Source organism: Anabrus simplex, chromosome 1 (assembly GCF_040414725.1).
Source record: "Anabrus simplex isolate iqAnaSimp1 chromosome 1, ASM4041472v1, whole genome shotgun sequence".
Taxonomy (NCBI): domain Eukaryota; kingdom Metazoa; phylum Arthropoda; class Insecta; order Orthoptera; family Tettigoniidae; genus Anabrus; species Anabrus simplex.
The window spans coordinates 1422596252-1422611222 of record NC_090265.1 but is presented as its reverse complement, the minus strand read 5'-3'; the positions used below and the strand labels follow the sequence as shown (position 1 = coordinate 1422611222).

Here is a 14971-nt window from a genome sequence, read left to right as displayed (position 1 = left end):
CAATAGCCCTACTAAGCGTAACTTATAAGCTTCTGCAAAGACTGATTCTTAACAAGATAGCTCCTACAATTGAATGCCTCATTCCGATTGAGCAAGCTGGTTTTCGTCATGGTCATGACTGCAGCGATCAGTTGCTCGCTTTGACTTCCTTTATAGAAAATGGACTTGAGAGGAAGAAGAAAAGTGTCTCTGTGTTCCTCGATCTTACCGCCGCCTATGACACAGTCTGGAAAGAAGGCCTCCTCCTGAAACTCAGCAGAGCAATACCATGTCTCAAGATCTTCACTCTAATAAAAAATATGCTTGGAATTAGATTTTTCCAGGTTCATACAGAATATGTCCACAGTCGTTTCCACAAACTCAACAATGGTTTGCCACAGGGTTCAATTTATACATACACGACCTTTCAGAAACCACATCTCGCAAGTTCATCTATGCAGATGACATCAACCTCACCATACAAAGAGCAGACTTCAGTGAAGCTGAAGAAATCCTATCCCCGGACCTTGAGAAGATGGATGGTTATTTCACAAAGTGGCGATTGACACCTAGCCCTCTAAAGACAAAAGTAGCTACGTTTCACCTCAGTAACAGGAATGATAACTACCAACTGACAATCAGGTTCAGAAATCACACACTGCGGTGTAATGGTACCCCCAAAAGTCTCGGTGTAACTTTAGATAGATCCCTAACCTACCGCCATCACCTTCAGAAACTGGCAGCTAAACTGAAAACTCGTAATAACCTTCTGGGTAGACTAGCTGGAACATCATGGGGTGCAGATGCGAATTCACTGCGAACAACTGCTTTAGCACTAGTATATTCTTCAGCTGAATACAGGGGTTTAGTTTACAATATTCAGAAATTTCTCACTAGATTTCAACTCTAGAAAAGAATCTAGATGGACTTGAACAGAAACTAGATGGACAAATCTCCAGTATGGGAAGACAGATCGAAGGAAGTATATCTACTTTAGAGCAGGTCGTCGATAATGTGGACAAGACTATCCTATACAACAGGGAAGACAGATCAGAACAAATTAGTGAGACAGCTTCGTCTTCAAGCCTACCGGTGAATATTGGTTGGACCTTAAGGTCATGAGTAAATGTCTTGGTGAGTTTCACGGGAAATTAGAAGAAGACCTCACAGAACTATCCCCTGGACATCAATTACATTGCACCGATCATAGGGAGATTCAATCGTCTCCCATTTCTGGTCAAGACAACAGAGCAGTTAGTGCAGATATTTTCTCTTTATTATGATAAGCCTCTAGTCAAGCATGCATACATGTGGCTGCTAATATCAATGTCAGGTCCCTTGAAGCAATAAGTCATCTTTAGAATACATTAATTACATGTACATTTGTTCCAAACAGGCACATATTCAGAATCTTGTTTCAGAAAGGGTCTGGAATTGTTTATCAATGAGTTAATATTTTATGTTAATTTTTTAACTTCAGGACGTATGTCCTTAGAGCACTATAGCACATGGTGGGATGCATACATCAGCACTGAATAAGCATTGTGTTACTAAGTAAGCAGGCTAGCTTGTAGTCTTACCTGGCTTGATATTGTGATAAGTCATAAGACCTCCAGTTATACTGCAGGAATGTGGCTTTTCATTTTAAATTTTATTTATCTATTGTATTATCATACATACATACATTATCATTATAGACCGTTATGCCTTTCAGCATTCGGTCTTTATTATTATTATTATTATTATTATTATTATTATTATTATTATTATTATTATTATTTGATGTAAAGGATTTTTAAGTAATGAATTGTACATCTGATAATATAATTTTCTAACTGTATATAAATCTTCTTCTCGCTAGTGTTTATCTTACTTAATTACAGGTTCTTCTATTCTGCACTCTTTTTTTTGGCACTTAGTGTGATCTTGTGTGTCTTCAGGAGAGACTTCTACTGTCCATTACCACTAAATTTATCAGTATGGTGTGTTCATCTGTTACCTGCTCCTTACTGACCTACATTCCTGGATTCCTACCTACCCCATCTACCTATGTTCAGGACATTGCAGGGTTCAATAGAAGTTCAAACTAAATTTCTCAATAAATTCAATGTTGTATATTATACACACAACACCAACTCTACTCAATGTCAATCAACTAATGATAAAAGTTTGTAAAATGAAGTATTCATAAATAAAATGTACATTCTGAAAGGCAGAGAAAATTTTTGAGGATTTCTGGACCTCCCTCTCTAAATATGTCCTTGGTTCCAACCTAATTGTCAACTCCATTTACATATGCTACACTCTGTCACCTTCTATTGGAGGTGACTTGTTTTGGTTACATAACACTTACTTTACTCTATGATGTACAAGTTACTGTAAGGCATCCCTTGGAAATTAAGAGGTCGAAGATTCAAATTTTATAAAAAAATATTTTGATCTCTAGTTCATCAATGAAAGTTTGTATAAATCCATCCTGAAAACTAATCAGAAATGAACACATTTTATGATAACATAACCATAAGCATACTAACCTGACAAGCATCTTTTCCTCCTGTTTCAAATCCAGCACACAAGACTCTCTCATCAATGACTGCAGATTTGAATCTTGAAAAAGCCTGTTTACATTTTGCATTGTTAACAACCGGAAGCTGAACTTCAAGAAGTTGAGAGCTTGAAGGACCACCTAGGAAGAAAAAAGAATGTTGAGATATGCTTTTTATGTCCAAGGTGCTACAAGGTAAGAAACTCTTTGATTAAATTATAGAACAGGTTGTTTATTAGAGCCGGCCCCATGGTGTAGGGGTAGCATGCCTGCCTTTTACCTGGAGGCCCCGGGTTTGATTCCTGGCCAGGTCAGCAATTTTTACCTGTACTTGAGGGCTGATTCGAGGTCCACTCAGCCTACATGATTAGAATTGAGGAGGCATTTGACGGTGAGATAGCGGTCCCGGTCTAGAAAGTCAAGAATAACGGCCGAGAGGATTCGCCGTGCTGACTACACGACACCTCATAATCTGCGGCCTTTGGGATGGGCAGCAGTTGCTTGGTAGGCCAAGGTCCTTCAAGGGCTGTAGTGCCATGGGGTTTGGTTTGGTTTTGTTTGTTTGTTAGATGAAAAATTTGTTAACAATGAAACTGATGTCTTATTTAAGTCCATAATAAATATTTCAAGGTTGTATGAATGGTGAGGATAGCACTAGATCTATAATAATTGGGCCCCCTACCAATGTAAAAAAAAAAAAACAGCACCCCCTACAATAAGAAATGCTTTTCTTCTGCGTTGTCAAATATAGGACATATCAAATAACTAGGCTTATTATTTAGTGTTTGTGTTAATACTTTCATCTCAACTCAGGATTCCTCTAAAAATTACAAAACATTAACAATACCTATCTATACAACAAATAATTCAGGAAATATTGTACATGGACTAAAATATTAAACTCACTTCTACAGACAAGTATATTTGCACAGTCCAGCAAATTATTTTGATTTAAAATGCTTTTCAGCTTGATTTTGTTCTTACTAATTCACTTAGCAGTTCCTATTTATCCAAAACAAAACCTATAACAAGTACTAAATGTTCATAGAAAAAAAAAAAAAAAAAAAAGCAAGACACAACCATGCCAGAAATAGAAGCTATATGGAAGATGAAGTGTGGCAAAGCTCCTGGAATAGATCAAGTTGTAACAGAAAAGTGAAAAGTAAAGGCAGTAGGCCCATTGGAAGTACAGTAGTCAGAAAGACTATCTTAGAGGGATATGGAAGAAAAAATTAGTCCCAAAAGATTGGGGTAAGAGTTTAATAATCCCATTATTCAAAGAAGGTGATAAGAAGGAATGTACCATAACAATCATAGAGGAAACGCCCTTATTTAACATGAAGTCAACACATTCGAGAGGATATTGGAAGGGAGACTGAGGATAAAGAGGAAGAACAATATGGCTTTAGGAACAACAGATCAACATTTGAGTTGAACTTCATACTAGGGCATATGATGGATAAAAGAAGGGAGTTTGAGAAAGATTTGTGATGACATTAGACATCGAGAAAGCCAACAACAGGTGCCAGATATTTTGTCTGATTTTAACATTAATTTTTGTCCACAAGATAAACTTGTCCAGTCCTCTACCTGTTCAAATATTTTTATATCCAATGCATTTTATCCAAAAAATATTATGATGAGTATCTTTTTCCCACTATCATTTCTCCAACATAACAACCTAGTCTTTTGAAGCAACTGTTACTAACAATTTATGAAGAAAAAGATCACGTAACACATTTAACAGGAATATCAATTACAAAAATTTAAATGTATAGTGAATTACATGTTTAATTTCCAGTTTTGGACCATTTTCATGGTACCATTTCAGTTTCAAAATTATAGCTCTCAAATATTTAATTGCATTGTTATTTCTTTGCAACCAACCAGACACCCTATCAGTTGTTTACGTAGTCTTTTCTTAAATGATTTCAAAGAATTTTGAAATTTATAAAACATTTCCCTTGATAAGTCATTCCTATCCCTACTTTGACCTCTTCACTTCCAGTTTTACCTTCATACTATGATCTTTCCTACCTTTAAAAGCTCCACTCAAGCTAATTCATCTACTGATGTAATTCCACACCATATCTCTACTGATAGCTCGGAACATACCGCTTAATACCAATATAGCTGGTTCATTATTGGACCAACCAACCAACATACCGCTTAGTCGAGCATCTCCTTACTCCCAGGTCTTCCCAGCCCAAAGTTAGGCAACATTTTTGTAACACTATTTTTTTGTTGGAAATCACCCAGAACAAATCATGTTGCTTTTCTTTAGATCTTTTCCAGTTCTCGTATCAAGGGAGACTTGCTATTGCATGTAAGCTTTAGAAAAGCATTCTTTCTGATTATATTAGACATGTTTGCAAAATTAATAACTGGTTTTGGTATAGTAAAGGTTATTTCACTGAAGCTCAACTTGTAGGATTCCAGCAAGATATAGCAGATATCCTGGATTTGGGAGGTCAAATGGACTGTATTGCGATTGACCTATCTAAGGCATTTGATAGGGTAGATCATGGGAGACTACTGGCAAAAATTAGTGCAAAAACTAGACAAAAGAGTGACTGAATGGGTGGCTATATTTCTAGAAAATAGATCTCAGAGAATTAGTGGCGAAGCTTTGTCTGACCCTGTAATAATTAAGAGGGGAATTCCTCAAGGAGGTATTATTGGACCTTTATGGATCATTGAGTTTTCACAATTCAGCGTGTGGGCACTCTATTTTAACTTACATTCTGGAAACACCACGTCACATAAGTTGGATTTTAATTTTCGTTTTTCTGCAGGATTGGTGTTCAACATGGTGCTGTTTTTTTAGAAAAACATTTACGTACTACTGTTTTTAAGATGAAGATTCAATAATAGATTCAGGCACAAGGTTTTGAGTGGACATTGTGATAATTTTAAATGTTCATGTTATCATATTTTTGAAGTGTTTTAATGTTGTTTTTTAGAGTAATGTAATTTGTTGTTTAGACTATTGTAATTTTGATTTTGACTATTGTCTTTTTAATATGTTTACGACTGTTCACGAACATCATTTTAAGATTAAAATTAATGGCTGAAGATGCTCTTTATAAGAGCAAAATTATGTCCCTTAGAAGAATTAACTGTATGAAAGTGTAAAAACCAATAAAGGTGATTTGTATTGAATAAGTGGATAAGAAATACTTATTATAATTGCTGTGTATAATATCATTCAATACGGAACAACCATGAGGATAATGACCTGTAAAGGAGAAAAGAATATCGAAACAGATAAAGTTCAAGGGAAAGAGAGTGAGAGGGAGACCTAGAACAAGGTAGATCAATTCAATAAAGAGGATTGCAAGAAGAAGAAACCTGGACTGGGACAAAATTATGGAAGAGAAATAGTGGAAGGAGAGAGAATGCGGAGAAGTGCCATAAATGTCTCAACTCAGCAGGAGCAGAAGGGGAAAGGAGGATGATGATGATCTGGCAAGTACCGTTTCTCTGAGAAAGAGACCGTTGAAGTATGATTAGACAGATCTGTTGAAATGGTACATGCAGTCTAAGACACAAATTTTCCAGTAGGGTGTGAATATCTAGAACAATGTACCATGCATTTACAAAGACCGTAATTTATCTAGCATTATATTCAATCCATTCAGGGATGGCAATGATTGTAGAACTTGTTTCTTCCCCTGACAGGTTATCTGAATATGTGTAACAGGCAGACTGTCAGTGTATGGATTGAACAACTGGACTGGCAAGATAAAATGCTGGGTTAAATTGATTTGAGTTAATGGTGGGTCTATGGGTATATCATTATTTACACTAATACAGTAAACCTTCACTATTTCAGACTATAGGGGGAGAGAGTGAGCCCTGGTCTGAATTATAGAAATGTTTTCTAAAATAGTTCTCTGAAGCTATAATAAGGGATATAATACTGTAGTACAGAATGTATACCGGTACAAGGCGTGTACTGGTTAAAATAGAAATGACATAATACTATCTTAAATACTTCACAGTACAGGATACATGATTAAAAATGTTATCACAGTGCAATTAAAGACAATAAAGTTATAATATTCAATGGTATATTAAACAGGCATAAAATGAAAGTTTGTTTTGGGACTTCACAGACAACATTTAGAATGATATTTGACCAATTATTTGCTGATCTCATCTGAATCTACACTGCTATGGTCCACATCGGCCAAAGAAGTACCACTGCCTGACAGTGAAGCCATGGCAATGTTGTTATCCCAACATATGTAGGTACCAGCTTAAAGAAGCAACATTTTTTGCTGAGACTCTTTTTTCACTGTTGTTTATCATTCATTGTTGCATCTCTTTTGGTGTAAAATAATACTGGTAGTCTGGATCAATAACAATAAAATTAGTAAGAGTGCCCAAATTTTCCCTTACGTTTGACAGTTTACATCTCGTTTAAAACTGATGCAAGTTAGGACATATGTGTAACCAAAAACCAAACCAAAAACAATTCTTCATGTGTTATAGACTAGGTTAAGTATTTAAGTTTAAAACAAGAAAAAGAAGAAGTCTATTGCACTACTAGAAACAAATCAAGTTTTATTTTTCATCAACTTACTGAAATTTTGTGCTCCCCAGCCTGCAATGAAGGGGAGGAGATTATCATAAGCTTGTGCTCTGAGCTGTGGCGTTGTTGGAAGGCATATGGGGCGTATGTAAACTGGAACACAGTAATAACATTAATACACAATTTTACACTACTACCGTACTACAACAACAGTATAACAATTATATATATGTTTTAATGTTTTACAATTTGCTTTATGTCACACCGACACAGATTTTATGGTGATGATGGGATAGGAAAGAGCTAGGAATGGGAAGGAAGCAGCCATGACCCTAATTAAGGTACAGCCCCAGCATTTGTCTGTGGTGAAAATGGGAAAGCATGGAGAAGCATCTTCAAGGCTGCTGACAGTGGACCCACTATCTTCTGAATGCAAGCTGACAGCTACGTGACCCAAATCACTCAGCCATTCGCTCGATAATAACAAGACAAAATATATGAAGAATTATAGAGTAGAATCAAGATATAGATATACAGTCGAACCTGTCCTAACGGACACCCTTATTCAGCGGACACCTCCCTATATGGACAATTTTCCTCGGAACCGATTTTATTTTACATAAGACAAGTGTTAAATTGGCCTCATATAAGCGGACACCTTGAACTCTGGACAGCGGACATTGCCATTTGTCCCGTCCACTTGACTTAAGCAGACACTTAACACATTGCAGGACAACTTATTACGCTGGACCACATATCGTCCTTTCTTTTAAAACCATTCTTCAAATGTAAGGAAATCCTTTTTGAATGTTTGTACTATTTCGAGTGCAAGGGGAGAGAAGGTACATCGGAATGCAATTCTACCTAGTGGTGTATGGGCCTATTCCAAGAATTCTAATTGCCCAGAAATGCTGCCAGAGACTGTTGACTCACAAGTTACCTGGGGATTTTCTTCCCTTCTTGCATCATTCTATTCATAACTCGGATTGTCGCTGATAAGGTCGAGCTCAGGTAGTCAACTTGAGAAGGAAATGACAGTACAGGCACTAATTAGTGAGACAGAAATACCGTATCATTTCAGTTGTCTGTTAAACATGAGTACGAAGCTGTAATGTTTGTAAATGATGTAAAATCACTTATAATAACTCTCTATGAAATACTAACACAGAAATGACTTAGAATAATAAAAATCAAGATATGTATGCTTATATTTCAGGTTCGATTATTTTTACAAACTTGTTTTAGCGGGCACCTCTCATAACGGACAATTTTCCTTGGAACCGACGGTGTCCGCAGAAAGGAGGTTCGACTGTATTACAATAAAATGAAGTGATTCCAATCAGGTGGTGTGAATCCGACCATTTGTATATTTTTCAAAAATAGGAAATGTTAGCGTGGCATCATTAGAACAGTCCCATAGCTGATCATTGTTTTGAGTTCCAGATGAACGTTTTTACAATAATGGCAAGTTGTAGGACACCGTACCAACAACTGTCATTGTCAGCAAATGTTTCCTGTGTGTGCCACACTCATGATCATCAGTCAGATAACTTATTGCCAATAAGTGCCTTAGGTGCAGAATTGTTCAGTTATGATATTTTGACACCTCTATTCTCATACAAACATCTTAAATACTATTCTTCATTTGCATGCCCACAGTTAACACCATTTTGACACTCCATATCTAATTGTAATACTGCAATTTTGCCCAGTGAATCAGGCAGGTTTATAAGAGGCTTCCAGGATGAACTCGAATATCAATATCCTAGCACAACATATTGAACAATTTGTGTCTTTTCTGCCTCAGGTGCATGCTCATTTTCCAGAAAGACAAAGTAAACATTACTATCAACTACTTCCTTTTTCAAAATTGTCATTCCATATGTATCATCTTCAACACTTCCAATAAAATATCTAACACTCTTTTTGTAGGTAATTTCATGATGGTGAAATCATTTACTTTTAATTCTGCACTTTTTTTTTCCTCCTTCATTTTCATTTGCCTCATACTTCTCTAAATCATGGTTAGATATTGTAGAGGCCTGTAATATATATATATATATATTTAAGGCCATAAATTATTATGATATCCTTAAAGTTGACAGTAATTTTTTTCACTTAAAACACATTTAATTTTGATTCATTTGGGAATCATTCATAATTCAAATTTTATATAGCATTATTGTTAGAATGAAGTTTATTGAATTTATGAATGAATGAATGAATGAATCATCATTGATCTGCATTCAGGGCTATTGCTCAGGTACATACATACATACATACATACATACATACATACATGCATACATTTTTATTCACAATCAGTATCTTACATATACATACAAAGGTACCGTAGTATAAGATACAATGTGAATCCCACATAAGGTAAACTTGTGTGTGGGCTTCAAAATTACAATAGCTAAGATTATGTACATCATGGCATCTAGTGAATATCATTTACTCCATTAACATTTTGGTGATATTTAATTAGAGTAATTTTATGAACTGTTTTTGTATTTGGTGTAATAGGCCTAAACAAGAAGCTGGAAAGGAGGGGCATGGGTTAAGGAGAAGGTTGGTTTCTTAGTAGAGAGGAATAGTGTGCTAGTTGATTTAAATATTATAATGGAAATTTATAAGTTGATCTACTTTGTAATAATTGTTAATGAGCCATGTGAATAGCCTTTTCTTCAATGTATTCTGATTGCCACTGATCACGTCCACAGGTAATGCATTGTATATCTGTGGTCCTAGACAACTTAGATTTCTTTGTCCAAGTAAAGTGTTCCGGCGTGGTATACTTACTCCAGTTCTGTCTTGCAGCCTAGTGCAAATTTTTGCCATGTGTTCTTTGCAGAAGAGCTTTAAATTTTTATGCATGTATAGGGTCACTGACTGCACAAACAGCTGCCGTATGTTAAGTACCATGCTTTTCTGGAACAGTTCGTATGTTGGAAACATCAGTGGCTTTTTGTACATGACTTTCAGTATGTAGTTCTGGCATGTATTTACCTGAGCCAAGTGTGAATCAAGTATTCCACCCCAACTGTTAATTCCATATTGCAGTTGTGATTGAACTAAGGCAAAGTATACAGACTTCAAGGCTTTTGTTGAAATAACATTTCTAATTCTGTAAAATATATAAATAAGTTTCTGAAGTTTAATGATCAAATTTGATGCATGAAAATTCCATTTCAGATAACTATCTATAATTATCCCTAGGTATGAAACATGTATTGATTTCTGTAAAGTATAACAGTTGCAGCTTTCAGTATTTTTGCAAGTTGGTATGTGGAGTTTTAGTGTTAGATTGTCTGAGGGTTGCATTGTTTTATTATGCGAGAAGCAGAGGAATTTTGTTTTATTTTCATTTAAAGTAAGTAGGTGGTTGTTTAGCCATTTCTGAACTATGACTAGTGTTTCTTGAGCTTTGTTGAAGGTGTCCTCCCAAGTTTCACCCGTGACTGTGACTACCGTGTCATCAGCATATGAGTTAATTTTTGCATTACAGTTTAGCTCACACAGATCATTGATATATAACAGAAAAAGAATTGGTCCTAATACTGTTCCTTGGGGTACTCCGATTTTTACTTGAGCACTTTTACTTAGAGTATCCTTGATTCTTACCTTTTGTATTCTGTTAGAAAGAAAGCTTCTAATTAGATTTTGAGGAATTCCACGAAGACAGATTCCCTATCAGTTGTTTACCTACTCTTTTCCTATATAAATATTAAGAACTTGGACATTTATCAAACATTTCCCTCGATAAATTATTCCAATCCCTAAGTCCCTTTTCTAAAAAGAATATTTGCCTCAATTTATTCTCTTGAATTCCAATTTTATCTTCACACTACTATCTTTCATTTTTTTCCAAGATGGCATCAGCGAAGGATTTAAGTGAAGATAGCTCCCGGTTCTCTTGCGAAATAATCGGGAATAAGTGTGGTATAAACAAGAAGCGAGTGAAGAATGGTGTCCAGTGTGAAAAGTGTTTAAGTTGGTACCATTTTGTGTGTATATGTAGTGCTGGTTTTGCTAAAAATGAAGATTACTTGGACCTGTGTGAGCTGTGGCGAGAAAATTTGAATTGCGGTAACAAACCTAGGCGTACAACGGTCAATGAATCGCTGGCGTCTCATTCCTTGGAGGATGAAGGTAATGATAATGTACTTGTAATTCTCGCTTTATTGCAATAAGATTTACAAGCATTGAAAGCGGAGAATGAGATTTTAAAGGAGAAGGTACGTTTACTGGAATCGAAAGTACTGGTACCAGTAAACACTCAGAACACAGGTGGCTCCGTGAATTCTAGTACGTGGTGTCAAATTGCTTCAGATTCTAGGAGGAAAAGTGTACGGTTAAATAAGGACAACTTTGTAATTGACACCAAAAATAGATTTTCAGCCCTGAGGGAAGTAAGCGATACGCAAGGATTTATCCATATGGGAAGCAGTCAAACGTATAGCGCAAAATCCGTTACGAGAAGCGGCAAAGTTAGGCCTAAAATCCCACACAGTGCACCAGCGAAAGTGTCGAACATTCTTATATTTGGTGATAGGCAGGCGAGGGGAATTGCGGAGAAAATGAACAATGAAGATATTGCAGCATCGGCCATCATCTATCCTGGGGCCCCAATCAAGAAGGTATTGGAAAACACAGAACAGGCATCAAGAAATCTCGGAAGTCGTGATGCAGTAGTGATCATCGGCGGGACGAACGACGTAGCTCACAACGACGCTAAGAATGTCATTTCTCAACTTAAATGTACACTGGGTAAGCTGACTCACACTAATATCTTTGTAGTGAATGTGCCCCACAGGCATGATTTGATTAAAGACTCGTGTGTGAACATTGAAGTGGACAAAGTTAATACAGATATGGTTAAAATTTGTAAACATTTTCATAATACACTGGTAATTGATAGCAGCAGTTTCGAGGTACACTGTTACACAAAGCATGGCCTTCATCTAAACAATTCAGGTAAACGAAAGATAGCAAATATTGTTCTAGATTTTATTAATCTTAAGATATGTACTGTAAAAAAGGCAACTCCTTTGAGTTATAATACTGACCAGGAAATCTAGTAAAAAGAGCCAGGTGTACTTCAAGCTGGCTCAGTCAACTAGAAAATGAAACTCAGGAAAGTAAGGAATTTCAAGTTACCCAATTGCAACAGTCAAGTTTTAGGGAGGAAGAGGGTCTGAGATTGTTCTTTGTAAATTGTCAGAGTGTAGTAAATAAACAATTAAAATTTGGTACATTGATGGAAACTTATGAGACTGATGTGGTGATAGGAGTGGAATCGTGGTTGAGAGAAGGGGTGGGTAATAGAGAAGTATTTCCAGAAGGGTACACAGTCTATCATAGAGACCGAGGAGATAAAAAAGGGAGGGGGCGGGTGTTTATTCTGGTGAAGGTATTGTTCACATGAATGGTTTACCGATGAAAGAGATGAAATATTAGGGATAAAAATAGTTTGTGATAATATGAAGGAGGTGGGAATTATAGGAACATACAGGTCTGGAAGAGAGGAAAGAGACATGGAAATATCTGAGAAAATAATAGATTATACTCATAAAAACAATAATAATGATATGGTAATAATTGGGGGAGATCTAAACTTACCTGAAGTTGAATGGAATGGAGCTGCTAGTGAAGCCCATGAACAGAAACTGGCAAATAAGTTAATTTGGGAGGGAGGATTTACACAAGTAGTACAAGAACCGACTCGTCTCAATAACTTACTAGATGTATCCTTGGTTAAACCATGGAAAATTGTTGATAAAACTGAGGTAATTGAAGGAATAGGTGACCATAAGGCTGTAATAATAGATGTAGGACTCGTACCAAAAAGGCTTAATAAGAGGGTCACACAAGACAAGAAATTATACAAAAACTAAAATTGATGAATTTGGGACTTACCTTAAATCACAACTCAGTTGTTGGATAAGTGAAGGGAATAATGTGGATACACTTTGGGCTAAATTTAAAGGAATCATTTGGGAAGGAGAGAAGAGATTTGTATGTTAAGAAGAGTAAAATGACCTCAGACCCTGTTTATTACACAAGGGAAATAAGACAATTAAAAAGAAAATGTAGAATAGTAAACAGGAAAATCAAAAAGGGTAGGGAGATTAGAGAAACTAGAAAACAGCTAATGAGGGAACTGAATAGAGTGAAAAAGAAAGCAAAGGAGAATTATATGAATGGCATTCTTGAAGAGGATAATGACCACAAAGGGAAATGGAAAAAGCTGTTTTCATATATTAGGAATCAAAAAGGAAAAGGAATCCAAATTCCTACAGTGGTGGGAGAAGGGGGTGAACACTATTTAACAGATACTGAGAAAGCAAATCTATTTAGTAGGGAATTCAGAGTTTGAGTAGATGATTGTCAGGAGTTGGAAACCGTAACAGAAGATAGAGAGGGAGAGAAGCAGAGGGAAACAAGAAGCTTCTCATTCACAAATGAAAATATTTTCAGAGAAATTCAATTGCTTCAGCAAGGAAAAGCAGCAGGAAGTGATCAAATTACTGGGGAGGTGTTAAAGACAGTGGAGTGGTACATAGTGCCTTATTTAAAATTTCTCTTTGACTATGTCATAAATAATAGTTTAATTGATGGTTATGAATTTCATGTTTTTGTTTTTGGTCCCAAAAAATTCGAAAACTACTTAAACAAACTCTTAAAAACACTTCATTTTTATTTACCGAACAGGAAAAATCCAAACTCATACATATGAACCCAGGACTCCCCACTGCTAAAGCTCTTCCCAAAATTCACAAAACCGGAATTCCCATCCGGCCAATTATCAACTATAGACCGAGCCCCTTATACAGAATATCACAATTCATCCAATGTTTCTTAAGAAAAAATTATCAATTCTTATCCAAAAAGTCTATTAAAAACACATCTGAGCTAGTAGAAAAACTAAACAAGTTCAATTTGCAACCGGATCACTCCATCCACTCTTTCGATATTGTAAACATGTACCCAAGCATACAAGTATCAAAATTAATTCCGATAATTATAAACAATTTAAACAAAAACAGCCACTTAAGCAAACTAGAGATACAAGACTTTATCACAATATTAAAACTTATCATCGACAATAACTTCTTCACTTTTGACAATGTCATATATCAACAAAATGGTTTGGCAATGGGGTCACCGGCCTCACGTATCTTAGCAGAAATATACCTGGACTTCCTCGAATACACCAAAATTGACAACGAATTCGAAAACATTCTCTTTTGGGCCAGATATGTCGACGATGTCTTTGTAATAATGAATGAGAAATCAATTAACGCACCCACCACCCTCTTAAGACTCAACAATATTGATCCTCATATCAAATTCACACTAGAATCCGAATCAAATCAAAAAATCAACTTTCTAGATTTAACCATCACTAGAAACTCAGATTCTTTCAGTTATAAAATTTTCAGAAAACCCACTCAAACAGCCTCCACCATTCGCCAAGATTCAGTGCACCCCCAGTCCCACAAACGAGCCACATACAACAGCCTAGTTCACCGAGCCTTCAGCATACCTATGTCCAATAAAGATCTAAAAAACGAACTCAACACAATCCGCGGAATCGCAAAATTCAACGGCTTCAGCAATCATTTTATAGAAAGGATAATCAATAAACACAAGCATCGCCCAAAAACTACCCTCAAAAAAGAAATAACCAAACCTCTAACATTTTCCACCTTCACGTTCAACAATGATATCTACAAGTTAACCAACATCTTTAAGAAACAAGGCGTTAAAATAGCCTTCAAAACCTACAATAAGAACATGAATGTTTTATACAATACTTCACACATCAACAAGACCAGCAGTTTTTTAAAATCAGGAGTTTATAGGATCAAATGTACCACCTGTAAAAAAACCTACATCGGGCA

The 14971-nt window shown here is 36.0% G+C and overlaps 1 protein-coding gene across 1 annotated transcript in view; it reads right to left on the bottom strand.

Moving 5' to 3' along the window:
• The window catches only part of LOC136858384 (venom protease), a 342725-nt gene that overhangs the window by 31082 nt on the left and 296672 nt on the right, over positions 1 to 14971 (bottom strand). The window contains exons 6-7 of the mRNA XM_068225542.1: positions 7113 to 7214; positions 2514 to 2665 (exon numbers count right to left, since the gene is read on the bottom strand). Coding sequence (XP_068081643.1) covers positions 2514 to 2665; positions 7113 to 7214 — 254 coding nt within the window. The remainder of the gene's footprint in view (positions 1 to 2513; positions 2666 to 7112; positions 7215 to 14971) is intronic.